This window comes from Episyrphus balteatus, chromosome 2 (assembly GCF_945859705.1).
Source record: "Episyrphus balteatus chromosome 2, idEpiBalt1.1, whole genome shotgun sequence".
Lineage (NCBI taxonomy): Eukaryota > Metazoa > Arthropoda > Insecta > Diptera > Syrphidae > Episyrphus > Episyrphus balteatus.
The window spans coordinates 49,241,929-49,268,691 of NC_079135.1; the positions used below are offsets into that span (position 1 = coordinate 49,241,929).

The following is a 26,763-nucleotide window of genomic DNA, read 5'->3' on the forward strand; positions in this document are numbered from 1 at the left end:
TCTAGTGCTCATAAAAACAGGGTATGAAAATTGTATTTTTGCTCCCAACACTACAAAGGCAAATCTTAGGAGGGGAAAGGGTGATTATCTATTGTTTTGGTTTACCATGAACCCAAAAAGGGCAAATTAAACCCAAGCACAAAAATATTTTTATTTATATTGTAATGTTTTATTCCGGGTTCACAATAAAACTTATTTCGTTTATTTTAACTTCCACTTATCTTTCCGTTCAAATAAGAACACACTTTATTTCAAATCAATTTACTTTTATTATTCGCTCAAACAAACACACTTTTCAATCACTTTATTTACTACTAACAATTTCCAACACTTTATTTCACTTTGTACTGTACTCTTTCACATTCAAGATTAAACTGTCCCGGTCGGTGTCCACGCTGCCCTTTTATACCTGAAATTCGGAATTCGAGAATGTCTTCGAAGGTTCTCGTCTTTGCTTCTCGAAGCTTCCTTTCCAAGAGGGGGCGCTTCATACTTCCAGTCCAGTGGGATATTTTGGGATATTCAGCAGTCGAGGGAATTTCTTTGGATGCGTTCAGAGGGTAGTTTCTTAATTACTAAAGGTCCGTTCACATTTCTACCTTTACTGTAGCAGGTAGTGTGTTCAGACTTTTATCTTAAAAGTAGTTCGGTAATTCATCGTTACATTGCCCCCCTCTTAGGATTGTTCGTCCCGAACAACTCCATTGCTTCTTTCACCATTATAACGATGTAAACGGTCACAATGAACTACCTTTAATTTGCCTCTTACCCCTCTCTGTATACGGTAAACCACGTCGTTGATTCTGGTTATTACTGTGTAAGGGCCTTCCCAGTTTTGTTGTAGCTTCGGTGATAGTCCCTTTTGTCGGTGGGGATTGTAAAACCACACAAGTTCTCCTTCTTGAAACCCTGTTGCTGTCGCTCGCGCGTCATATCTTGTTTTCATCCTGTCACTAGACGCTTTTATATTTGTCCTTGTCCGTTGGTGAATGTCAGCCAGTGTTTCTTTCAGGTTATCAACATACTCATCTATTTCCTGTGGCTCATTTGGAACACATCCGAATTTTATCTCACTTGGCAGCCGTATTGTAGAACCAAAAAGGACTTCCGATGGTGTATGTCCAGTGGAACTATGTGTTGCACTTCTATAAGCCATCAAGAATAATGGAATATGTCGATCCCAGTCTCGTTGATTATCGTTGACTACTTTTGACAGGTGTTCTTTAAGTGTCCTGTTAAATCGCTCAACCATCCCATCAGATTGTGGATGAAGCGGTGTTGTTCGCGTCTTCTTGATGCCAAGGAGTGAGCAAACCTCTTGAAAAATCTTAGATTCGAAGTTCCTTCCTTGGTCGGAATGAAGTTCCATGGGTACTCCGAACCTGCTCACCCAATGAAAGACAATCTTATCCACAACTGTTTTGGTTTCCTGGTTTGGGATGGCAAATGCCTCAGGCCACTTGCTGAAGTAATCCATCACTACGAGGATATACCGGTTTCCTTTGTTGGTTTCGGGAAAAGGACCTGCCACGTCTATTGCAATCCTCTCAAAAGGTGTGCCCACATTGTACTGATGCATCTTGCTTTGCATTTTTCTAGCTGGTCCTTTGCTAGCGGCACAAGTATCACATTTTCGGCACCACTTTTCAACGTCTTCTCTCATACGTAACCAGTAGAATTGCTGCCGTACCTTTTCCAGCGTCTTGTTGATGCCTAAATGGCCTCCAGAAGTTCCCTCGTGCATCTCTCGGAGAACATCATTAACCTTTGACTGAGGTACGATTAGTTGCATTACATAAGATTTACCATCTACGGATTCCCACTTACGCCTGAGTAACCCTTCTTGAACATGAAGTGAGTCCCATTGTGCCCAATATGCTTTGAGATTGGGGCTTCGGTCGGAGATGTCGGCCCATTCTGGTTTCTCTTCATGTTCCTTCCATGCAAGGATGGGTTCGATGTCCGAATCTTCCTGTTGGGCCATCCTGAGTTCTTCATTACTCCAGCCGCAAATGGGATCAGCTCTCGTTCTTCTTACAGCGACAACTTCCTTTTCCTCTAGCCGTGTGCAATGCTTGCAGTCTTGCTTGCACGGGCGCCGAGATAATGCGTCTGCATTTGAATGTAGCTTTCCTCTTCGATGTTGAATCTGACATTGATACGTCTGGAGTATCTCGATCCATCTTGCTACTTGACCCTCTGGATTTTTGAAGTTCAAAAGCCAATTTAGTGCACCATGATCTGTGCGAAGAAGGAACTTCTGTCCATAGATGTACTTATGGAAGTGCTTTGTTGCCATTACCAGAGCTAGAAGTTCCCTTCTCGTCACGCAATAGTTTCTTTCTTGTTTCGAGAGTACCTTGCTGAAATAGGCAACGACCTTTTCTTCTCCGTCATGAACTTGCGATAAAACAGCACCAACTCCAACATTACTTGCATCTGCGTCAATGATGAATTGTTTGCCAGGAGTCGGATAGGCCAACACAGGAGCTTCACATAACCGTAGCTTCAGTTCCTGAAAGCTTTTCTCACACTCACCTGACCATTTAAAGGGTTTACCCTTCTCCGTAAGCTGGTGCAAGCTTTTGGCGATTCTCGCAAAATCCTTCACGAACCGTCGATAGTACGTTGCCAGACCGAGGAAACTCCGAAGTTGATGCTTGTCCTGAGGGGTTGGCCAATTCTTCACAGTGTCAACTTTTTCTGGATCAGTCATTACTCCTTGGGATGAGATGATATGCCCCAAATATTTAACCTCGGTCTTGAAAAGTGCACATTTCTTTGGATTTAACTTAAGATGTGCTTCTCGTAGCCTCTGGAATACAGCCTTTAGGTTTTCACAATGGTCATCAAATGTTTTCCCGTAAACGATGACATCATCCAAATAGACTAGGCAAGATTTCCAGGTTAATCCATTTAAAACGCACTCCATTAAGCGCTCAAAAGTAGCTGGGGCATTACATAGCCCAAACGGCATGACATTGAACTGCCACAGACCATTTCCTGTGGAGAAAGCCGTCTTTTCTCGATCTTCTGGATGGATTTCTACCTGCCAGTAGCCACTCTTCAAGTCCAAAGTCGAAAACCATTGTGCTCCTTCCATTGCATCTAGAGTATCGCTGATTCTTGGCAGTGGGTAGCTGTCTTTCTTCGTCACATCATTCAGTCTGCGGTAGTCGACACAAAATCGAGTGCTTCCATCCTTCTTTTTGACGAGAACTACCGGTGATGCCCAAGGGCTTTTGGAATTTTCGATCAGCCCGTCTTTCTTCATTGTCGATATCATTTCTTCAACTTCACCTTGTTTGGCCAAGGGGAGACGTCTTGCTGGTTGACGAATCGGCCTAGCGTCTCCTGTATCGATTCGGTGCTGCACCAGTTGTGTTCGGCCGTATTGCCCGCTGGGTGAAGAGAAGATATCAGCATATTCATGAAGAAGCCTTCCAGCAACATTAAGCTGATGTTGACTCAAGTTGTCTGATTTGAGAATTTGAGTCTTTAGTTTCTCAGAGTTCATAGTCATCTGTGTATCCACCTCGTTGATCTTAGTTATTGCGGCCACAGATTCACATTGCCCAACAACTTCTCCTTTCTTAAGCTTGATTGGGTACGGTTTGATGTTAAGTATCCGTACAGGTACCATGTTGTTCTTTGGTGCCACAAGAGTCTTCCCGATGAAGATGTTTTCGGAACTTTGCTCAACTTCTGGTTCGACCATGAGGTATCGATGGCTTCCACAGTTCCCCTTTAACTTCGTCCACACAAAAACTTCTGAAGAAGGAGGCAAGCACATATCTTCTTTGATGACAGTTCTAATTGTTGTTGAATTTTCGTTGCCATAGACCATTGGGATCTCCACATTTCTGTATTTCAGGACTTGATTACCGATATCCAAAATGATTCCATGCTCCTTCATAAAGTCGATTCCAATGATGCACTCGTCACATATATCTGCCACCAAAAACACATGCGAAAACTCTAGTTCTGCCATACGGATCGTAAGACGAACTTCACCGTACACCCTTGCTGCTTCTCCTGTGGCGGTCTTCAGACGGTAGCTGTTGGTGTTATGTAGCCACGTCATCTTCACCAAGTCTCTTCGTACAATAGAGGCAGTGGCACCGGTGTCAATTGTAGCCACGTGTTGGTTGTTATTTATGGTTGCCTCTACTGTCAGACTTTTGTTGTCTCGTTTAGTCTGTGAGACTTGAATTGTGGTTCTGGGGCCATCGATACCAGAAACCAGCTTCTGCCCCTCGAAGTTGGTTCTTACTCGTTTCGAATGGGAATCAAGTTGAGGATGAGTGTTGGTTGTATCGCTTACCTGTTGTTGGGCAATATTCCTGTTTCCACAGTGCTGGCAAGCATTTCTTCTTGGTGGCAATCTGCACTGCCGCTGGAGATGTCCTGTCTTGTTACAGTTCCAGCATCGAGCAGCTCCGTCTCGCTGGTTTCTTTGGAATACGAGTTTTTGACAAGAGCATTCCTCCACTCCAACTTCTCTTACCCGATGAACACCTTGAGAAGCCTGTTCTGCTGCTTCCATAGTTAGTGCGAACGCTAATGCTTCAGGAAGGGAACGTTTTCCAGCTGTTCGAATTGCTCGCTGAAGATTTATATCAGATACAGCACGTACAAAGGCTTCTGTCGCAAACTGATTGATAATGTCGTCTCCTGCTGTCGGATATGCCAGATGAGCCAACCTTTCAATATCTGCTTGAAGTTGTTGCAGAGTTTCTCCTCTTTTCTGGACTCTTGTATTGAGTTGGACGCGGAAGACTTCCTGCATATGGCCATCTCCAAAGCGTTTTTCAATGACCTGGACAAGAGCGTTAAAGTTACCATTCTTTTCTGGTGGTAACGTTTGTAACAACTCAGCAGCAGGACCTCTAAGAGCAAGAGTCAGCGCTATACATTTGTCTTCGTCATCCCAGCCATTTGTTGTTGCAGCTGCCTCAAACTGTTTCTTGTAGATCGACCAAGAACTTTGTCCATCAAAGGTTGGTGGATGCATTTCCTTCTTCTTTGAATACTCACCAGAACTTTCTCGGGCCTTAATTTTTCGAACCTTGTCCAACTCTTTAGTAATGTCTTGGAATTTCTCTTCGAACTTTGTGTCCATTGCCAACAGCTTTTCTTTGTTTTCTTCAACACGCTCGTCAAGAGCAGTGAACTTCTTCTCGAAATCACCAAGCTTTCCCTCTAAAAGATTTTTCTGTTCTTCTAGAAGATTCTTTTGCTCATCGCGATGTTCTTCTAGATGTTTCTCCATTTTTTCGAGAAGATTCTGTTGTTCACTCTTTTGCTCGGTACGTTGTTTCTCAATTTTTTCGAGAAGATTCTGTTGTTCACTCTTTTGCTCTGTTCGTTGTTGTTCCATTTGTTCTCTTTGTTCATTGCGTTGTGTCTCAATTTGTTCAAGAAGATTTTTCTGTTCATCCTTTTGTTCTTTACGTTGCTGTTCCATTTGATCTTTCTGTTCTTCAAATTTTGCAAGGAGAACAGCCATCATGGATGACATATCGGAACTAGTACTTACTCGTTCTTCTACCATTTCAACTTCGAATTGAAATGTATCCAAATCTTCGTTTTTCTGGGTTAAATAATCCTGCAGGCGAATAATGAGGTCATTTTTCGATCCAGCAGTAGGAAGACCTCGTTTAGTTAATTCCGCCTTCAGCTCAGTCAAACTTAACTGATTCAATGTCTTACCCATTTTAACTTTTCAAAACGCGAGCACTTTTACTTATTTCAAAATGTTTTACACTTTGTTTATTGTTAAAACACACGCGCACTTTTTATTTTATTCGCGAAATTATCTGATTCGCACAAATAAATAAGTTTTATTCCACTTTTCTGACACCAATGTAATGTTTTATTCCGGGTTCACAATAAAACTTATTTCGTTTATTTTAACTTCCACTTATCTTTCCGTTCAAATAAGAACACACTTTATTTCAAATCAATTTACTTTTATTATTCGCTCAAACAAACACACTTTTCAATCACTTTATTTACTACTAACAATTTCCAACACTTTATTTCACTTTGTACTGTACTCTTTCACATTCAAGATTAAACTGTCCCGGTCGGTGTCCACGCTGCCCTTTTATACCTGAAATTCGGAATTCGAGAATGTCTTCGAAGGTTCTCGTCTTTGCTTCTCGAAGCTTCCTTTCCAAGAGGGGGCGCTTCATACTTCCAGTCCAGTGGGATATTTTGGGATATTCAGCAGTCGAGGGAATTTCTTTGGATGCGTTCAGAGGGTAGTTTCTTAATTACTAAAGGTCCGTTCACATTTCTACCTTTACTGTAGCAGGTAGTGTGTTCAGACTTTTATCTTAAAAGTAGTTCGGTAATTCATCGTTACAATATTAAACTACTCACGACTTAATTTCTTTTCTAGGAAAGAAACCGTTACTTAATTAGTACTTAATAAGGACTTATAAAGTATATCAGTGGAAGGCTTATTCTACCTTCTTGTTAAGATCCAATGATAAGAAAAATAAACAGACGCAGACTCCTGAATTATATGATCCTAAAATTATTAACTTACCTTTAAGTTCCGGCGGTCGTCCATTTCTGCTCCCAATCGTCAGACTATCCAAATCATTCAAACTATTCGTATTCGGCGATAGAAGTTTCTCTGCCAAAAGTGGATTTGCAGCAATCGAAAAACGATTGCTATTATTGCTGCCCGGCCCATTAAAATTCCGTTGATTCTGATGTTGCTGATGCTGAGGGGATATATTAGACGACGAAGACGATGAACACGCTGTCACTGACGCAGCCAACGCTAGCAACGCAGTTTCTGCTGCTGTCACAGCTATACTATTTACTAAAGCAACACTTTGCTGTTGCATAAAACTAACATTAGATTGCATTGAATTATCACCGGGCATAAAATTCGTTGACCCATTATTGCTGATGCCTTGTTGTTGTTGTTGTTGTTGTTGTTGAACTGTTAAATTATTATTATTTTCCTCCTGCTTTAAACATAAAAAAGAAAAATAGCATAAATTATGTTGCATAGTTAAAGTATTTGAATAGCAAAAGTCAAACCTTCACTTCCACTGTCGCCAAGTCTGAGAGTAAGCTTTCAATTTCAAAATTACTCTCAGACAATTGTCGAAATAATTCCTCTGAAGAATCATTACACAAAGGATCAAGAGAATTCAATTCACAACTTCCGTCGTTTAAATCTGTATTTTGATTTGAATTTCCATTTCCGGTTGAAGCATCCTAAACAAAACAAAAAAAAACACCGCATTAAAATAACATTGAATGGAGAGATATTTATCAAATACACAAACCTGAAGACAAGTGGCAATATCTAAACCTCCAACCATTCGGCCATCATTATCGGGACACCATAATAGCGCATCATCGATAAATGGCATCGCCGATAAGGCAGAGCCACTCCGAATGCCTGTCGCCAATGCCAGCGTATTGGTTTGTGTCCCCGGTTGCGAAGACAAATCTCCACTCCCACTTCCGACAGTGGTACTTATTGTTGGTAACGTGATGATGCTTTGTTTTGTGTATTATTCTCTCAATATTTATCTGATTTTTTGTTTTATTGGTTCTTGTTGTTACTCAGTCTTCTCTTTAAAAAGTTGATAAATTCAGTTGCTTTGTAGACAAAGGCACTTACGTTTAATGGTTTCTGTACGCACTAAATGTGTTCTTATAGGCACTTTTCGAACTCTCCAAGAAAAGCTTTTTTTTTTGGGGTTTTTGTTTTTTTTTTTTTTGTATATTTGAATGGCAAGTAGAAGTAAAATAAAAAAAGCTTCTGCTGCACTTTTGGTTCGTATTTGAATTTTGAATTTCCGTTAAACTGGATAGTTTTTTAATTTTTCTTTTGTAGTTTTTTTTTTAAGATTCACTAGTAAATATTCTTAGATTAAAAATTTTTATATAAAAAGGACGTATGTGTTTCGAATAGGTACAAAATGGTGACATCTTTTTAGCCAGCATTAAACTATCTGGCTGATAGAGATAAATAGTCTTTCTAAGAGTGAATTTGGCGTAAAGTTTTAAATGAAAATCAGACACAATAAATTTCATTGAACACATAGGTAAAGTTGTTTGAATTTTTTTGTTTTAAACTCGATTAAATTCTACGTAAAATTTTGTTTTTGATGTTACTCGTATATTGTTTTGTTGATGTTTTATTTATTAAGTCTGTAAAGAAAAGAAAAGAAGTAGTACATTATTAATTTATTTTCTTATCTTATTTTTAATTTAAAATTTGAAGATTTAATTTTTTTTTAGATTTAAACATTAATAATAACTTTGGAAACAGACAGTAGACCAAAATTGATTTTCAGGTAGAAAAAGCAAGAATTTAAAATTTTTAAATGAGAGAATGTTATTGGTTTTATAATTTGATACCTAACAAATACTTTAAGGATAAGCTCCATAATTTTTCAAATATTTTTGACCCGTTTTTGTTTCCAAGTATATATCAGTTAAAACTCTTTAGTTATTTTACATGTGTTCACTCACACACTCTGTTTTACTTGCGATATAGGTACTATAAGTAGGGTGACCACCCAACAAACAATTTTGCTTCTATAAAGCTTTATAGATGCTACCGTTGCTTCTATAAAGCTTTATAGAAGCAAAATTGTTTGTAGGGCATATCCCTTCATTATAATAATGAACTGTTAATTATTTGAAGTTCATGTTCATTATGAATTATTTTGTTTCAAAAAACATACAAATGTTCATTATTTCAAAAGCTGTTGACATCCAGTATTTATAATTTTGTTGAAACAAAAAAGAATTTTTGGAACAAAATAATAATGCGAACGTGTCCAAGTTTTCTGAATGTGCAAAGATCCTAATGTAATTTACATTATGAAAAAGAGAAACGATTTTAATCCATGTGACCCTGCGGCGTTTGACGAATATTCGAGCATTCAAAACTTTTTTTTTTTTTGTGAAAATTGTACTACCTGTGGGAAAAAAGTCAGAAGACAGCAGTAGCTAGTTGGACGGGAAGTTTTAAACAAAAAATTTCAACATTTTAAAAAATGTGGAATTTGACTTAGATTTTCGGGAAGATTTGTCTTTGTGTTGCTTTTTGAAATAAAAAAAAATAAACAATAGCTAGAAACTCTGTTAACTTTTTGTTTTAGTTCATTATTTGAAATTTAAAAATGTGGTCACCGTAACTAAAGGGCAAGTTTAGGATTCGAAAAACAAAATCGAATTCAGATAGAATAGAAAAATTTTTTTTTTCAAAAACGACTCTAAAGATTTTCATTAAAATTTTTGTGTGTAATGTTAAAGATAAGACCCAACTTTTGAAACAAAAACATATTTTTGTAACCCTTATTAACGCAGGTTACCATGGCTTTCTGATTGCCTCGTATAAGACTAGCCCGATTTCAAGGAAAATTTTTGTGCAAAAAGCGTTTAAGTAAAGGTAATATTAAAATTTTGGAAAATTTTGAACAGCTAGATTTTTGGATTTTTAAAAACTATTTCCATTTTTTTTTTTTTTTTTGAAAAATCCATTTTTCGAAAACGGGTCGATAAAAACTTTGAAATTTTGTTTTTATGTGTAAATAAATTATTTCTTTAAAATGGAATATCAATTTTTTTTGAAAAATGTAAGAAAATTTGTATACATAAAATATTATAAAAAAACGGCTCTTACTCCATTTTACCTTATCAAAATAAAGGAAATTTCGTTCAAAATCATAATTTCTTAATTCCAAATTCTGAATTTGAAAGAAATTTTGTTTTATTTATGGAAAAAAATGGATTTGAGAGACGTTGGAATCGCCAGTGATAAAGTTACAGAACAGGGACCCAGACGGCATATTTTTATTTGGGATCAAATACATTAAAAACTGTGTTTCATTAATAATTATAAAAAGAGATTTTATTTATTTTTGACACTATCGGAAATGCCTTAATAAAATCATATTATAATTTTCCCTATTTTTTTTTTTATAAAAACCTTCAAGATAACAGCTATACTTTTACCATAAGAGCAAGAACGTTCGACCCAGGCGTGCATTTTATTTTGTATGAAGTCAAAGTTCTGTTTGTTGATATTTAATATTCTAGTCTGTGTTTTTTTAGAGTTTCTACTATAGCCTATAGCCCTTTTCATTTAGGGATGTTAAAGTATATACTACAAGTACGAGTAGTTATATCGATGGAACGCACTTTCAACAAAATCAATGCAATTTCATCTACTTGGATAGAAGAGCATGAGTAGTTCTAAAGGTATAACTACAACGGCCACTTTTTGCAAAAAGTCAAAAAGTAAAAATTTTCAAACGCATTTTATGACAGTTTTTTATTTAACCACAAAATTAAAAATAATGAAATAAAATAGAAAGCTTAATTTTTTTTACCAATTTTTGTAGTTTTTTCCAAAAAAAAAATGAAAAATTGTTTTTACTTTTGTAAATTTCCCACTTTTTCACTTTTTAGGTCATTGTAGTTAAATTGCAGTAAATTTAATAATAGAGCGGTAGTTAGTAAAAGAAGTGAATAATTTTGTTATTGGTTAAACCACATTTAAGGACGTCTTTAAAATTTGAGTAGGTAGATATATATCGATTAATCAGTAAAGCCTGGTACGCTGCTCGCGCTAAATTTTAGCCAAGATAAAATTCCCATACAAGTTATCGATAACTTGTATGGGATCCATTTTATCTCGGCTAAAATTTAGCGCGAGCAGCGTACCAGGCTTGAGGCTCATATTAATAAATATTTTATAAACATTCTAATGGAAATAACTTTTTGTCTTTTATGTCAATTTGCTTTTTATATAATACTTCCTATCGAACCAACTTAACCCCTTGTAGCCCCATGTGGCATATCTGTTACAAACCAACAAAGATCTCACAAAAGTTGCAAAAACCATATTTTTCTTCCTTTGAAGCTTATAACATATTTTTTAAATGTTGTTTTATCGAAATCGTACACAATATTTTTAATAAATGGCACCAATAGTTTTTAATTGGCAGTTAAAGTTGAATGTTTGGCTTTTTTTGAAAACAAGCAAATTTGTGTCAAAACTACGAAATTCAGAAAAAATATTTTTCCTGCATAAACTTACGGGGTTTTATTTTTGGAATTTAGGAATCCGCCTTAAAATAAATACTAGATAGTTTTTTGCTTAAATTTTTGCATTTATCTACAAAAATAAATTATTTAAACTTATTTTTTTACTCCTTTAATTTCGAAATAACTAAGTAAATAATGAAGATATTGAATTTTAAAAACATACGTGTTTTATTATAACTAAAGGCAAGTCGATTCACATTATTCATTTTAAAATTTGCGATTTTGGGTTACAAGGGGTTAACAATTCATAGAGCCATTGATTTTGGGCATTATTTGTTGTTTTTGAACTTTAAAATAAAACAAATTATAATTTTCAACCAAAACAAATGTTAATAACTTTCATTTTACATAAATAAAATTGTTTTCATTCAGACTTTGACACAAATATTCTGTTGTAGAAAAAAAAAAGGGTTGCATTCCATTCCACTCGAAGTCAGTGATTCGTGTTTTTTTACGAATTTCGAATATTAGTAGAACTTTTTCCACTACGAATTAACTACGATGGATTTTGATATAGTTTTATCGGGAAACGTAGGATATTTTCACATAAGCCTGGTACGCTGTTCGCGCTAAATTTTAGCTGAGACAAAATTCCCATACAAGTTATCGATAGTTTGTATGGGATCCATTTTAGCTCAGATAAAATTTTTCGATAATTTGTATGGGAGCTAAAATTTAGCGCGAGCTGCATACCAGGCTTAAAGCCTGGTACGCTGCTCGCGCTAAATTTTAGCTGAGATAAAATTCCCATACAAGTTATCGATAACTTGTATGGGATCCATTTTATCTCGGCTAAAAATTTTCGATAATTTGTATGGGAGCTAAAATTTAGCGTGAGCAGCGTACCAGGCTTAACTCTAAATCTTGCCAACTTAAGAGTTTTCCCAAAGTTAGTTAATAGTGAATAAAATGGCCCTTAGACAATCAAATCAACTCATGAGTAAACAAGCCTACAAACAATTTTCCTTATAAAAAGCTTTACACAAGCAACCATAGCACCTGTAAAGCTTTATAGAAGCAAAATTGTTAGTCGGGAACACCGTCAAAATGGGGCTATTTTTTTTTTTAGAAAAACCTAACTTAAGCCTGGTACGCAGATCGAGCCAAACTTTAGCCGGGATAAAATTCCCATACATGTTATCGATAATTTGTATGGGATTCATTTTAGTTCCGCTAAAAATTTTCAATAATTTGTATGGGAGCTAAAATTTAGCGCGAACTGCGTACCAGGCTTTATTACCAGCTTTTTGTGTATTATTTTTTTGTCAGCTAATGCTTACTGCACCTTAAGCCTGGTACGCTGCTCGCGCTAAATTTTAGCTCCCATACAAATTATCGAAAATTTTTAGCCGAGATAAAATGGATCCCATACAAGTTATCGATAACTTGTATGGGAATTTTATCTCAGCTAAATTTTAGCGCGAGCAGCGTACCAGGCTTTAAGTGAAAAAAGCTTTTATTACAAATCATTGCATACATTTAGGTGTGTTCATCTGTTAGCCATCGCTGAACTCGTTCATTTCCAAAATGACACCTCCTGTCATTTTGACATTACTTTCACAATCAACAAGTTAAAGTTTGTTTATTTCTATTCAAAAATTTAATTTAAAAACAAATGCATTTTTATGAATTTAACTAATGACATACTAATTATTTAAAAAAAAAAACCATCATGAGTGACAAGCCATCTACATCTAAAACAAATAAAGATGAATCAGAAGAGCTACTGCCTCCACAATTGGATATAACAAGCGATGAATTCGATCCACTCCAAGCGCTCTATGCAAATGCTGAAGTCAAATTGACCAAAAGAAAACCAAAGGTTATTTACCAGAATCTTGCTGCTTTTGAAATAGAATATAACAAAAAAGGACTATATGGAATGTCTATAAAGTCTAAAGATGATATCGATGAATCAACAACAAAAAAAGATCTCCCAGTTGAAGCTAAGCCATCTACAAGTGGAAGACGCTTTTTGCCTCATCAAAGTGAGTACTTTGTTGAATTCAAGTTTTCAAAATACCTAATCCCCCTTCAATTCAGTGGCAATTAAAAGTTCTGGACCAAGAATGAAGAACACACGAAGTCTTTTAAGAATAATAGAAACCATGGAAGGTCCGATGGCTGTTTTACGAGATTGTATGCACGAAAAACGCCAAATAAAAATTCATACAAGATCTGAGCATGGAATTCGAGGGTCAATTACTGGTTTTGTGATAAGTTTCGATAAACATTGGAATATTTTGCTAAGAGATGTTCATGAAACATGGAAAAGGCGAAAGTACAAGTATGACGAGAATAAGTTTTGTGGTAAGATTGTTGACTTCCTTGTTATTATTATTATTATTATTATTAATTCTTTATTTACTCTTCAGAGTTTACATTTTTTGCATAAGTTTTTTTTAAAGTTTGATGAGTGTAAGCCTCCTCCTTCATCTTCCACATTTTTCGGTCTAAAGCATCCCTCCAGTAGTTTGGACAAAAAGAATGTATTTCGCCTGTGTCCACCTCTTGAGTTGTCTTCCTACACTTCTTTTCTTGTCCCTCGGGGTCCACTCTGTTGTTAATTTGGTCCATCGATCATCTGAGGTTCGTAATATATGTCCACCCAAATCCCATTTAAATTTTCTTGTTTTTTTGAAGAACATCCTCAAATTTCGTTTGGGGTCTAAAATGTTTGTGGTTAATCCGTTGAGATAACCTTACCTTCAGAATTGACCATTCCATTGCTCTTTCACAGGATTGGAGCTTGTTTTTGAGGGTTCTAATAGATTGTCATGTTTGGCACCCATGTTAAGACCGGAAGAACTGTTGAGTTAAAGAGGCATTTTCTTGTATTTATAGAGATGTTTAGGTCCAGCAGATTCTTCACGTTCCAAAATTGTTTCCAAGCATTTGCTATTCTTTGGTTAACATTTTTTTTTATCTTTTTCGGTGAATGATATTGGCCCAAATAATTATAGTCCTCTAAGTAATCTAAAACGGTACCATCTATTTTTATTTCCGAATCGTTGCCATTTGATATTATTTTGGTTTTTTGTCGATTAGTTGATAAGCCGACTTTTTTGCATTCTAAACATAGCGCATCTAGCATATTTTGTAATTCATTTTTGGGCGTGGATATTAATACAATATCATCCGCAAACCTTATATAAGATAAATATTTGCCGTTTATATTCAAACCATTATTTTCCCATTCTAATTTGCTAAAAATGTCTTCCAAAGTTGAAAGTGGATCACCTTGCGTTATGGGAAATATTGGCCCAATACTTTCCGTTTTAATGCAAGCGATATTATCATTGTACATATTTAGAAGGATATGAACAATTTTCGAATCCACACCTTGTTTAATTAACGCTTGCCAGATAAAAACTTGTTCAACTGTATCGAATGCTTTGGCGAAATCAATAAATGCAACATATGTATAGCGTGATATTATATTCCTTGGATTTTTCTATAATTTGACTCATTGTTTGAAGATGGTCCATTGTTGAGAACCCAGATCTAAACCCGACTTGCTCAAATAGTTGATTGAATTGCTTTCATTCCATTAAAAAGGTATTATGCAAAAACTTTATAAACGCAAGATATTATGCTAATCTACCTAATACCTATTATAGTTGTTTTTTTTTTTTGTGGATGAGGATAATTTCGGATTTCTTCCATTGTTATGAATTTCTTCGGTGACCAAAACCTGATTGAAAACATCTTTCAACCAGTTGGCCAGTAAAAATTTTGCGTATTTTAAATAATCTGCAGCAATTCCATCACTTCCATTACATTTCTCGGTTTTTAAACTTTGAATCGCATATTCGACTTCGCTTTTGAGGAAATTTGGAAAGTAGTTCTCTTCTTGCCAATCACCACTTAAAAGTGAATAAGAGCTGTTAAGCTGGCGTTTTGTATAAATTGCTGTAAAAACTTCTTGCTAACTTGTTGATATCTTTTCTGTTATGAATCTTACTAACATCATCAGATAAGGCAACGATCCGCTCTTTGTGAAATTGTAACGAAGCATTCGCTTTTTTAATTGATTTTGTTTCTTCAATTACATTTTTAAGAGAGTTATCTTGTAAGTTACTAAAAATTTTTAATGTGTACCTTTGTTTTCTAGGAACACCTTCAGATTGCAGTGAAAGACTGAGAAACTTGGGAATAACACTACCTCAAACCAAAGCTAAAAGTTTAAATCGAAAGAATGTCCAATTGAGTAGGAGTATACCGCAGCTTCTAATTCGTGGAGAGCAAATTGTTCTAATTGTAACCGAAAAAGCGAATGAAAAAGTGGAAGGGGTGAAAAGTTAAATTATTTATAGATAATGTATTTTGATATACAATAAAATTGTTTGATTAATATTTTATTGTTAGAATAGTCAGATCTTTTTTATCTTTATAGAAGATATGGCAAGGGACCACTTTCGATTTTTAAATGTAAACACATTTCAAATCACAAGTTGGAATCATGAACGTAAGGGTAGAAACAAGTAAAGTAAAATTGGTTAGTTTAAGAATATATGAGCCGTTGTATTTGAAAGTGGTATAAGCCGATTTGTTGTTGTTCATTCAAAACCTTCAATATAAATTGATTACACAAGCAGCTGCCCTGCAAGTATGAAAGCTATACACAAACCTCTTCTAATAACGATTTTTTCATGTTTCGAGATATTTAAGAGTTTGCGTTTTTAAGGTTTTAAAAATATAGCTAAATATTAAGGAGTTCATGTGATGCATTTCAGATTCATAAAATATGTAATTTTAAAATGCAATGAAATTTATCGAAATTCTCAAAGAAAGTTAACGTGTTTTTACCCCCAAATGGACTTAAAACACTTTCATTAATAATCAAATTTATAAAAATAATAAAAAAAATTAAAACAAAACTTTAGTGTAAGTCAATTTTTTGTATATATAAATTGTTTTGCTATAATTGGATTTTTTAAGTGTTAAAAGTAGAAATAAATTAAAAACAACTCACTTTTATGAATAATCAAGTTTATTAAGACCTAGGGTCGAATTTCGGCACACGATTACGATCATAGGTTAACGTTTTGCCTATTTCTGTCTCTATTTAATTATTAGAAAACGATAGGGACACATAGCAACCATTCGTTAACGAACGTATGCCGTAGTTCGACCCCTGATTTGTTTATTTAGCCCTGATTTTTCAATTGTCAGTTAGACTATCAGAAGAATAAATGTCAATATAAAAAAACTTTTATTCCTGGGAATAAGCTCTATCTGAGGTTTATCTGACTATTGAAAAATTGGACTTTAGTAAAAAAAATTTAAAAAATACTAGACTTCTAAAAAAAAAAAGCAATAATATTGCTGTTTTGGGCTTGTGATTAATAACATAATAAGAGGATAGAAGTATCTTTCAAAATTGATCATTAACGGTCACTCCGGATTAAGTTTGGATAAAAGTTAATTTTAAATTCAATCACTGAAATCTGAATTTCATAAATCCATTTATTTTTTTTTGTTCTTAATTTTCACTAAAAAAAAATTATGTGATTATTCAATAATTTTGAATAATTTGCATTTATCTTTATTTTTCCATCACAAAATACTTGACAAAACAACTGAACACTGTGCAGAATAGATTTTACATCTGGATTTATAAAGTTAAACAGATCTCCAGAGAGCAGTTTTAGCCCAGTAAGAATAGACGAAAAATTGTCAAAGAAAGGAAAAAAATTGTAACAGGCTGATTTTTGGTATACAGCTTGATGTTAGGGTGGTTTACAATCTGCTAAAAGTCCTGAAGTTTTCTCTGTCCGCTAGTCTCATTGTAAGGGGTCAAAGTTCACAACATTTTTTATTTTAAAAACGGTAGGTTTTAGACAAAAATTATGTTCTACAAAATTATAGCTGAGGTTATTTTATAAAAAATTGTCATATAATACACGAAATAAAAAGAAAGGTAGGCCTAAAAACTCCTGGTACAAGCAAATGCAAAAACACCAGCATTCAGTTGGCCTCAGAAACGGAACAATACAAAACCGGGAGGCTTGCCGCCGATTTCTGAGGTCAACCCGGCGAACCCCACAGGCGGATCACTAGTGTGAAGCAGTAACGTGGGAAGGTTATGATCCCCTCGACATCGAGATCATAACAGCGCCGAGAAAAAAGGAAGAAGAAGAAGAAGAAGAAGTTATTAAACGCAAATGAGCATGAGATACATATATATATATAGATTTCTCCAAGAAAAAAAAAGTTGTATAGAAAAGATTAAAACGGATTTTAAAAGAAGAAATTATCAAAGCATAATTTGGTTTTTGTTACAAAAAAGTGTAATTTTGTTTCAGTTTTCGTATGTTTCCATACATGCAGTTAGGCTGCTGTTAGCCGTCAATTCCATTATAATCTTTAAGCAACAACAAATATAAGGTGCTACCACCAAATGTTTATGGCTAGAGTTAAGGCACTGTTTCATTGTGTGCAGAAAAGTCGAGAAATAAGGAAAAATTGTGGAAAAACTTAAATATAGTCTTGGTAAGCAATACCATGAAGCACTTGTCGCAAATTAGTCAAACTAATGCTTCTAACAGTACTAGCGATGATGGCATATAAGGTCTCTTAGACAATAAGAGTCATTTCATTTGAAAGTGGTATTAGTCCATGTAAAAAGAAAACCAAGCAAAAAGCGAGCTGATAGAAAAAAATATCTATATTTACGAATTCATCTAGAAAAAATATTGCTTTTATTTCTATCTTCGTGACCTTCGTCAGGACTCTATAAATTGGAATTTATAGAAAACTCTTAAAATTAAATAGATAGCATACTGTAACTTGGTATTTATTAGATTTTTTAAAAATGTTTTCCAATTTATAGATTCCTGACGAAGAACGTTAAAACGTTTGAAACGTTGACAGTAATTTTTAGAATATTAAATAACGACCTAAGGCCCGCTTAGAATTCAATAAAAATATTGGTTTGTTATTGAAACAAAAAAAAAAAACTGAAATCTAGGGAAATGTTTAGAGATAAAACTGGTTGTTCTTTTATTTCATCAAATATTTTAAAAATACAATGATTACATAACAATTAACTTCATAACTATTAACTTCAATTGAAACTATTTTCAAGTGAAACCCAAATTTCTTTAGCAGAAGGTCTATCCTCAGCAGCTTCATTTGTACAATAGTAAAATATTTCCAAAATTTTATTATATTCAGCTGTAAATTCAAATGCTTGTGGTAAAGGTGGTCGAGTTCCATAAGCTCTTTCGATACCAGAGCAATCCAAGGATTCATCTTTAAATGACTCTTTGGAATCTTCGTCGCTTATATATATGGTATGTGGAGGGCAAAGTGATATTGTTTCATAAATAGTAAGTCCAAAGCTAAAGATGTCAGCTTTGGCATCAATAACATCTTCGACGTCAATAACTTCCGGAGCTAACCAAACTGCCGTCCCAACATATTGCACTTCAGGATTTTTATCAAAATTAATAAAGCCATTCTCATCCAAAGGAAGACTTACACCAAAGTCACAAAGCTTGCAGATTTCGAAATCATTATGGACAAGAATGTTGGAAGATTTCAGGTCGCCATGCAGAAGCTTTGCCTCATTGTGTAAAAAGTCTAATGCTTTGCAGATGTCGAAAATCATCTTTATGGTGTTTTTGGCAGGTAAGGCTCCGAGGTCATCTTCAAAACGATTTTCAAGAATCGTTCCCAAGCATGTTTGGCAACACTCAAGCAATAGTGAGTACATGCCATCTTCGGATTTTTGAATACCCCGGAAGCCCACTATATTTGGATGTGTGAGTTTTCTGAGAATATCGCTCTCTTCTTGAATTCTTTTATTGTACTCAAGCTTTCCTGCACCGCGTGCTCTTCGTGAGATACGCTTCACTGCCCAAGGAGAACGAATTTGTCCACATCTGGGCGAACGATCTAGTTTATAGACATTTACATACGTACCATATCCGAGGTTTTTCATTAAAGGCGATGCCGGGATTTTAATTGGGGTACTTTGGCTGGCAACTTTTTCCAAATGCTGATTTCGCAGTACTTTTCCTGGAGTTTTGTCCATTATTGCTTGTGAAACTAAATAGATTTTATATTTGAAATTGTTCAGACATATTTTTTTTTAATTTTTATTTACCTATGTAAATATTTTTCAATTCTTTGTTTTTTTTTTGTTGATTATTATAAACTTGAAAAATTGAAAATTTTTGTTGATTTGATTTGTTTTGATTTGAAATTTAATTTACGAATCAAGAGTATACTTCAAAGATATCTAAGATATTTGAATTTTTATTTCATTTTCGACAGTATTTATAGTACAGGAAAGATAGACTTTTTCGTGGAACAAATAGGAATATAGGAAGGCTTATTTTTGAGATCTGAAAGAAGGGTATTAGAAAAGCTTAAGTCTAGGTTTTCATGACACCACCCCCTGGCGAAATCCGCCATTTGGAAAACGCGTATTAATCTTTATCTCCCGAACTAATGGTTTGACCGAATAAGTTATTTGATCAAAGTTGTAGCTAATATAAATATGTATCTTTTTCTGTGCATACACTTTTTATTACGATTTTATTTGCTTCCCTTGTAACTAACTAACTTACAAACTAACAATAATGTAATTAAATCTTGGAACTTAATTTTGACCCACTTCCAATTATCGTATCGAACTGAAGCTTGGTACATATATGCAGTTCGGATGACAACACAATATTTTGGCGGTCTGGACCCTGAGGGGGGGCATTGGGGGGTCGAAACACCCGAAATCAACTTTAGCCTACTTCCAATTATCGTTTTTTGAAAATTATTTATTTGAAATTGAAAGATATCTGAGATTCCTGAATTTTTCATTCTCTATTTATAGTACAGGAAAGATAGCATTGTTTTGTGGAACGAAATATAGGAAGGCCGAGTTTTTTTCAAATCTGAAAGAAGGGTATTCGAAACGCTTAATGTCGTTTTCTTTCACTCCAATGAGAGTACCCTTTTAGTACTTATTTTTGCACTTTTGAACGTTTTGTGTTCTTTGACGCCACAAAAGTGTAAAAAAAAATTACTCCGGAGTAATTTTAGTACTACGGAGTACCCCGGATTTACTCCACATTTTTAGTCAGATTTACACCGATTTGCACACACACCTATGAATTTGAAGTTTGACATTTTAAAATTTTGTTTGAAAAGTGAAAAATGCGAAAAGTTTTATTAACGAAAACAACCATTATGAATATATTTTCTATTTTAACCATTAAGAATCAATACAATGCAATGAAAAAAACATATAAATCTATGAACAAATGGAATTTTAAAGAAAGGAGAAATTTTAGGATATGCACTAAAAAACATCCTGGTACAATCTTGGAATTAGTGCTAATAGGCTAATTTTTTGGTATCTATGTTTGTTTGTATATTCTATAATTTATTTCAAAAATCTAAAAAAATCTCATGTCCGCAAGTTCTAATTACCTAAAAATCTAAAAAAGTTCTAAAATACCTTGAAATCATGTATCATATGTGTATAATACCATCATCTTTTTGTGCTTGTGCTTGCAAATCGCGACTTGCGGACATGAGATTTTTCTAGACTTTTGAGGTATGTTATAAAATGCCAAACCGAAGGTTTTGAGCAAAAAAAATTTCTATTAGCATTCTTTCCGAGATTTACCCCTTTTTTCACCTTATTTGACTGTATTAAAAACCGGACATTGAATTTTTTGGTTTATGTTGATTAGTTATTTCTGCAATATGTCATACCAATTTTTATTTAATTCTTTTTTTTTCAAAAAATTATTATTTATAAAAAATTATTTACAAAAAAAAAACGACTCAAACGATTTTGACTTATTCCTTTAAAAAACGAATTTTATGTTTTTTTGTTTGTTTTTTTTTGCGTTTTTATACAGGGTGTCCCAAAAGCCAACGTTGAAACGAACACGGTAGATAGGGTAGGTGGTGACAGTTATCAGAAAAATAATTTAAAAAATCGCAGCAATATATTGTGTGAGTTATGGGCTTTTAAAAAAAGTTGAAAAAATGGTCACCCTGTTACAGAACCTTGAATAACCCTGCTACCAAATGCATTTAAAAATTTTAACTCAGCTGCATCAGTTTTAAAGCAAATATTACTCTTTTGCCCAACTAAGTACTAAAAATTTTTACATGACTCTAATTCAATGAACCGTAGTGTAAAAAAATGCATTACGATGTTTCGGCAAGTTACCTTAAAAGTTGGTGTGTTCAATTCTCTTTTCAAAATGGTATAACATTGTTGAAAATATTCCATAAATAACCGAGATAAAATTTTTATTCTTAAGAAATCCGACTTTTTTATTAGGTAATTTTTCCATATTATTTAAGTTTTTGTACTCTGAAAGGGTTTTGCATAAGACTACAAAACCAAGTATGTTATTTGATTTCTTTAAATTTTTAGAAAAAAAAATTCGAAAATCGTCAGAGCCGTATGAAAAAAAATAATTTTTTATATACCTACCTATACAAATTTTGCAACATTTTTCAAAAAAAAAATTGGTATGCCATTTTTAAGAAAATATTATTAAACACATAAAAACGAAGTTTCAATAAAATTCAAAAAAAAAAAATTTTTTAAATCCAAAAATGGTAATTTTATAAAATTTTTATATAAAATTTTATTTAACGGTTCTGTATAAAATTTTTAGTTGAAATCGTTTAGAAGTAGGTAATTCATAAATCAGAAAATCCGTTCTATGGCAGGTATCATTAATAACGGTAAATATTTTTTTTTTATTTCAAATGAAGGCTCTCATGTTTAATACTAAACAAACAAATTTTAATCAAAATCGTTAGAGCCGCTCTTGAAGTAAATTAACTTTTCTATTTCCGTTATATGGCAGGTTTCGTTAGTTTTGGTCCTAAAAAATTTCAATTTGTCCTCTAGGGAATCAATGAAGAATGAAGTTCACGTTAAATTAAGGTGGAATCCACTTATTTTAAGCGGGAATCGTATTGTTTTAAGGTGGGCATCATCTTATTTTAAGGTGCCCTTTTTTTGACTGTTTACGTGCGACCTAGTCGTGCATTTTATTTCGTAAACAAATTGTTAAAAACAATATTTATTGTGAAAATTATATTAAAACTTTTACGAGTAAATAAGTTAACGAGTAATATGCACTAGACTTCAATCAATAGCTTCTCTAGTTTTTGAGTTACGTTGCAGGGCGCGGAAAAAAACGCGTTTAATATCAACGTCAAAATGAAAAAAATTAGAAAAAACAGTATTTTGAATATTCTAATCAAGGTTTTCTTTTAACCAAAGCACATATTTTATACAACAGTGAAACGTGTAAATGTCCTTTTTTCTAAACTAGATGAAATCAGTTAATGGACGACTCTAAAAATTTTGCAATACTTAAAGGTGAAAAACCGTTTATATCTTTTATCAAAATCGTATATATCTTTTATCAATAAAAAACCAGCATTTTCAGTTACCACATGAGGTTGCCAGATTTGAATAGGTTAGTGTGCGGAGAAAATATACGCTTATCTGTTATCAATTCGGTTTTTGTTTTAAATGAAAGCGTATTCAATTCTTGTCCACCAGCAACAAGTTGCCTAGCCATAAGTTGGCTCCATCCAAGGTTGCCCACGTATATGATATAGTTTTTGTTATATACAAGTTTTGAACAATTAAAATAAATATTAATCAAGAAAATACACTTACAAAAATGTTCACTGTGGTGTATACGTACTTTTTTTTAAATTATTTTTTTAATTCTTTCAACATGAAAAATTGACTTTGAATATAATATAAAATAGAGTGAAGTATATGAAAAATCGATAATACGCTGCGGGAATATTTTTTAGACTTGCTGGAAACCCTGCATATGACAAACTTTTGTTCAGGCAACCCTAGGCTGTTGACAACGAATCGAATACTTTTCAATTTGAAATAAAAACCGATGAAATAACAGATGAAGGTATATTTTTTTTTTTCAGATCCACCTATGAAGACCTGGCGAACGCTTAATAGGGCCAGAGAAAAGAGAGGAAAAGAAAGTAGCCAATGATTTTCTAACTCTATATGTCATGTGCTCTTCTCCATTATTTTGCACCATATGCCCAGGTTAACAGCCTAATATAACTTTTTTAACCACTTGTAGCCCCATGTGACATATCTGTTACAAACCAACAATGATCCCACAAAGCTGTACAAAAACTATGTATATTTTTCTTCTTTTGAAGCTTATAACATAATTTTTAAAAATATTGCTTTATCGAAATAGTACACCATATTTCTAATAAATGGCACCCAATAGTTTTTAATTGGCAGTTAATGTTGAAAGTTGGGCCTTTATTGAAAATAAGCGAATTTGTGTAAAAATAACGAAATTCAGAAAAAATATATTTCCTGCTTAAACTAAATGGGTTTTATTTTTGGATTTTAGGAAAGTGCCTAAAAATAATGATTAGATAGTTTTTTGTTTGAATTTTTGCATTTATATACAAAAATAAATTATTTAAACTTATTTTTTACTCCGTAAATTCCGAAATAACTAAGTAATTAATTAATTAATTAATGAAGATATTGAATTTTAAAAAAATACGTGTTTTGTTATAGTTAAATGCAAGTCGATTGACATTTTTGATTTTAAAATTTGTGATCTTGGGTTACAAGAGGTTAAATATCATATTATGTATATATCGAAACAAATTTCTGTACCTATACATAAACTTATACATAGAAAATTTATTTTATTACAAACCTGCATATGTATGTACATTAGAGTGACCGCAAGAAATCGATTTTCGAAATTTGGTCGGGGGAACCCCATAAAATGTTCCGCCTTTGCAGATTTTTAGATAGCCAAAATTTCAGCTCGATTGGATAACTCTAAATGGTGCCGACACTCGCTCAAAGTATCAAAAATATCTGTTTTTTCACTGTTTTTCGAAGAAAATTAGCTCTAGCTCCCAAAGAGATCGGGTTATTTTCACTTTTTATATATTAAATTAAGGGTAGTGTTGCTACACATAATTCAGATGCTAAATTTGTTTAGTTTTACTAAAACAGAAAAATTTTGTCATCAATTTAAATTTTCAGTACTTACCTCAAAAAGAGCTGAAGTGCAAACTCGATTTAAAATGAAACTTTTTTTTAAACTGTTTTATTTAAAAAAAACGAAACATTTAACAGAATTCTAAGGCTGTGTGTGAATTGCGTTAAATAGTTAACACCGTGTAAAATTTTTGACACTATTGAGGTGAACAAAAAAATTTCAGCTGTATGGCTTATTGTTTAATATTTTTCTCTGCTTCTTTTCTGCTATGAAACTCCTTTTTAATAAAAAAAAAAAAACAAAACAAAAATATCTGCAAAAAGAATTTAACTCAAATTTAACCAGGTCCCAGAGCCCAATAAATTTTTAACAGCTGAAATTTTTTTATTCACCTCAATAGTGTCAAAAATTTTACACTATGTTAACTTTTTTACGCAATTCACATAGGCCTAAAAAACAAAAAAAATAACATCGTGTTACATTTCTTATACATAATTATTGAAGTAAATACTAAAAAAATTTAATCAAGAGATTTACAAAGTAGTTTTGGAAGCATCAGGATACAATTTTCGGCCCTCACTGACTACTTGAAGTACATATTGTTTTTGTTCCTCATCTTTAGTTAAAAGGTTATTAAAATCGGTTATTAATTTGACTCCTCTTTCTGTCATGTCATTTACGACTTTAAGTTATTGCACTTTTTTAAAGCCTTCTTTAAAATGCGGGTTTTCTGGCCAAAGATTTGGAGTTTCTTTGAGAAAACTTGTGTCTATTTTCAATCGGCTGAAAAAGTTCAATGTTTTTTTGTTCACAATATTTTTTAACCCTGCTGTGACAAATTGTTCATCTTCATGTGTCTGTAGCTAGGCCCAGAGATAGAGAAACATCCATTCTATCCCAATCCGCAGAATAAAAAAAAATTTAATTTTAAATCGAGTTTGCACTTCAGCTCTTTTTGAGGTAAGTACTGAAAATTTAAATTGATGACAATATTTTTCGTTTTTAGTAAAACTAAACAAATTTAGCATTTGAATTATGTGTAACAACACTACCTTTAATTTAATATATAAAAAGTGAAAATAACCCGATTTGTTTGGGAGCTAGAGCAGATATTTTTGATACTTTGAGCGAGTGTCGGCACCATTTAGAGTTATCCAATCGAGCTGAAATTTTGGCTATCTAAAAATCTGCAAAGGCGGAACATTTTATGGGGTTCCCCCGAAAAAAATTCGACAAAAATTTTTTTCTATGGGAGTTGGGGTCACTCTAATGTACATTAAAAATTAATTTTGATCATCAATCTTCACTCTCTTATGATAAAATACTAAGTACCATTACCGCATAGGAGCTTAATATCTATCAGCCTCTTTATTATCAAAAGAGCGCCACACGCTAAAGAAAATCCCAACGTATAAATAATTAAGAAATTAATATGTGTGACTGACTATATCAGCACATTCCTTTTGGACTTCCACGAGAAAAAGCGAAAGTGCATTCACTGGTGTCTACACAGTGAATTCCACTTAGTATGTTCAACAGACAAATAAATAAACAAACAAACCAAACAATTCACTACGTTGTAACACGAGAGCAAGATTATGCTTGTAATAATTATATTAAAATAATTACACCTAGTTCCTATCACTTACAAATACGAAGCGAGAGAGAGAGTAATCGGTGATCACCTCTTCTGATACCATAGCTTTAGCAGCTCCACCACGTACCACAAAATGCTGTAGTTGCATTACTTACTTCCTCGCATTTTTTCTTCGCACATCCAGGTGCAACAACCGCAAACTCGTTGGTGCATTTATACTAGAATTGCTGCTACATCATCATAATGGTGATGGCGTTGTTGATGGTGTACATCATCTTTCACGGCAACCGTAGTAACAGACAAGACAATAGAGCGTTTGTTGTTGTTGAATTCAAATCCAACTCGCAATAACACCCGCAATCAGCAAGTGGATTGTATCTGCACAAAAATAACATGGATACGGATAATCACACACACTGCAGATTTGAATTAAATAATTGGAATTTTCATTATAATAATAATAAGAAAATTATTACGATTTTTTGTTGTTGTTATTGATAATGGATTTAAGAGGAGCGTGTGGGTGAGAAAAAAAGAGAAGAGGTGACTGACGAGTCGAAACACTGTAATTTTTTACTGTAATGTATTATTCGGTTAACTGAAAACTAGTAACGAAACAATTTTTAAATGCACTAGAACTTTAAAAAAAGTTTCAATTAAACATCTGGTATAAGTGGTAGAACAAAGTTAATATAACTTGACGTTGATCGCGTATAAGATATCTTTGATAGTTCCGAGTTTTGTTCATGTTTAGATCACTACCGCGTTGATACCAAATTACTGGATCGGTTGAGGTACCGAATACTATCCTCTATTAATCTAACAAACTGAGTGTGAATGCAATCTGATAGTTTGATGGCTAAAATTGGACTATGGTTTATAAACCCTCAAATGTACGAGCATGAATTTGTTTAGGGGAAGCAGAAAAACACTTTAAAGGTGAGAAAATAATTTTTGAGTTTTAAAAAATGTGAATGCAAGCCCCGTTCCCTTGGAGTGGTAATCGACATACAAAATTTATACATATACCAAAATGATTTCTACTTGTTCTATAGGGCAAGT

The 26,763-nt window shown here is 33.6% G+C and overlaps 3 protein-coding genes across 4 annotated transcripts in view; 1 reads left to right on the top strand and 2 right to left on the bottom strand.

Annotated features, from left to right (window-relative positions):
- The window catches only part of LOC129911747 (ecdysone-induced protein 74EF-like), a 157,190-nt gene that overhangs the window by 34,126 nt on the left and 96,301 nt on the right, over positions 1–26,763 (bottom strand). For both annotated transcript variants that reach the window (XM_055989653.1, XM_055989654.1), the window contains exons 3-5: positions 7,314–8,187; positions 7,063–7,242; positions 6,557–6,989 (exon numbers count right to left, since the gene is read on the bottom strand). In XM_055989653.1, the coding sequence (XP_055845628.1) occupies positions 6,557–6,989; positions 7,063–7,242; positions 7,314–7,400 (700 nt within the window). In that variant the 5' untranslated portion in view covers positions 7,401–8,187. The remainder of the gene's footprint in view (positions 1–6,556; positions 6,990–7,062; positions 7,243–7,313; positions 8,188–26,763) is intronic.
- On the top strand, positions 12,638–15,467 carry LOC129911746 (U7 snRNA-associated Sm-like protein LSm11). Its single transcript, XM_055989652.1, has 3 exons — positions 12,638–13,085; positions 13,141–13,407; positions 15,212–15,467. Exons 1-3 carry the CDS (start codon positions 12,770–12,772, stop codon positions 15,400–15,402), a joined length of 774 nt encoding a protein of 257 aa, XP_055845627.1. The 5' UTR covers positions 12,638–12,769; the 3' UTR covers positions 15,403–15,467.
- On the bottom strand, positions 18,078–19,332 carry LOC129911745 (lymphokine-activated killer T-cell-originated protein kinase-like). Its single transcript, XM_055989651.1, has 2 exons — positions 19,211–19,332; positions 18,078–19,152 (listed from the first exon to the last, which is right to left on the bottom strand). Exon 2 carries the CDS (start codon positions 19,136–19,138, stop codon positions 18,167–18,169), a length of 972 nt encoding a protein of 323 aa, XP_055845626.1. The 5' UTR covers positions 19,139–19,152; positions 19,211–19,332; the 3' UTR covers positions 18,078–18,166.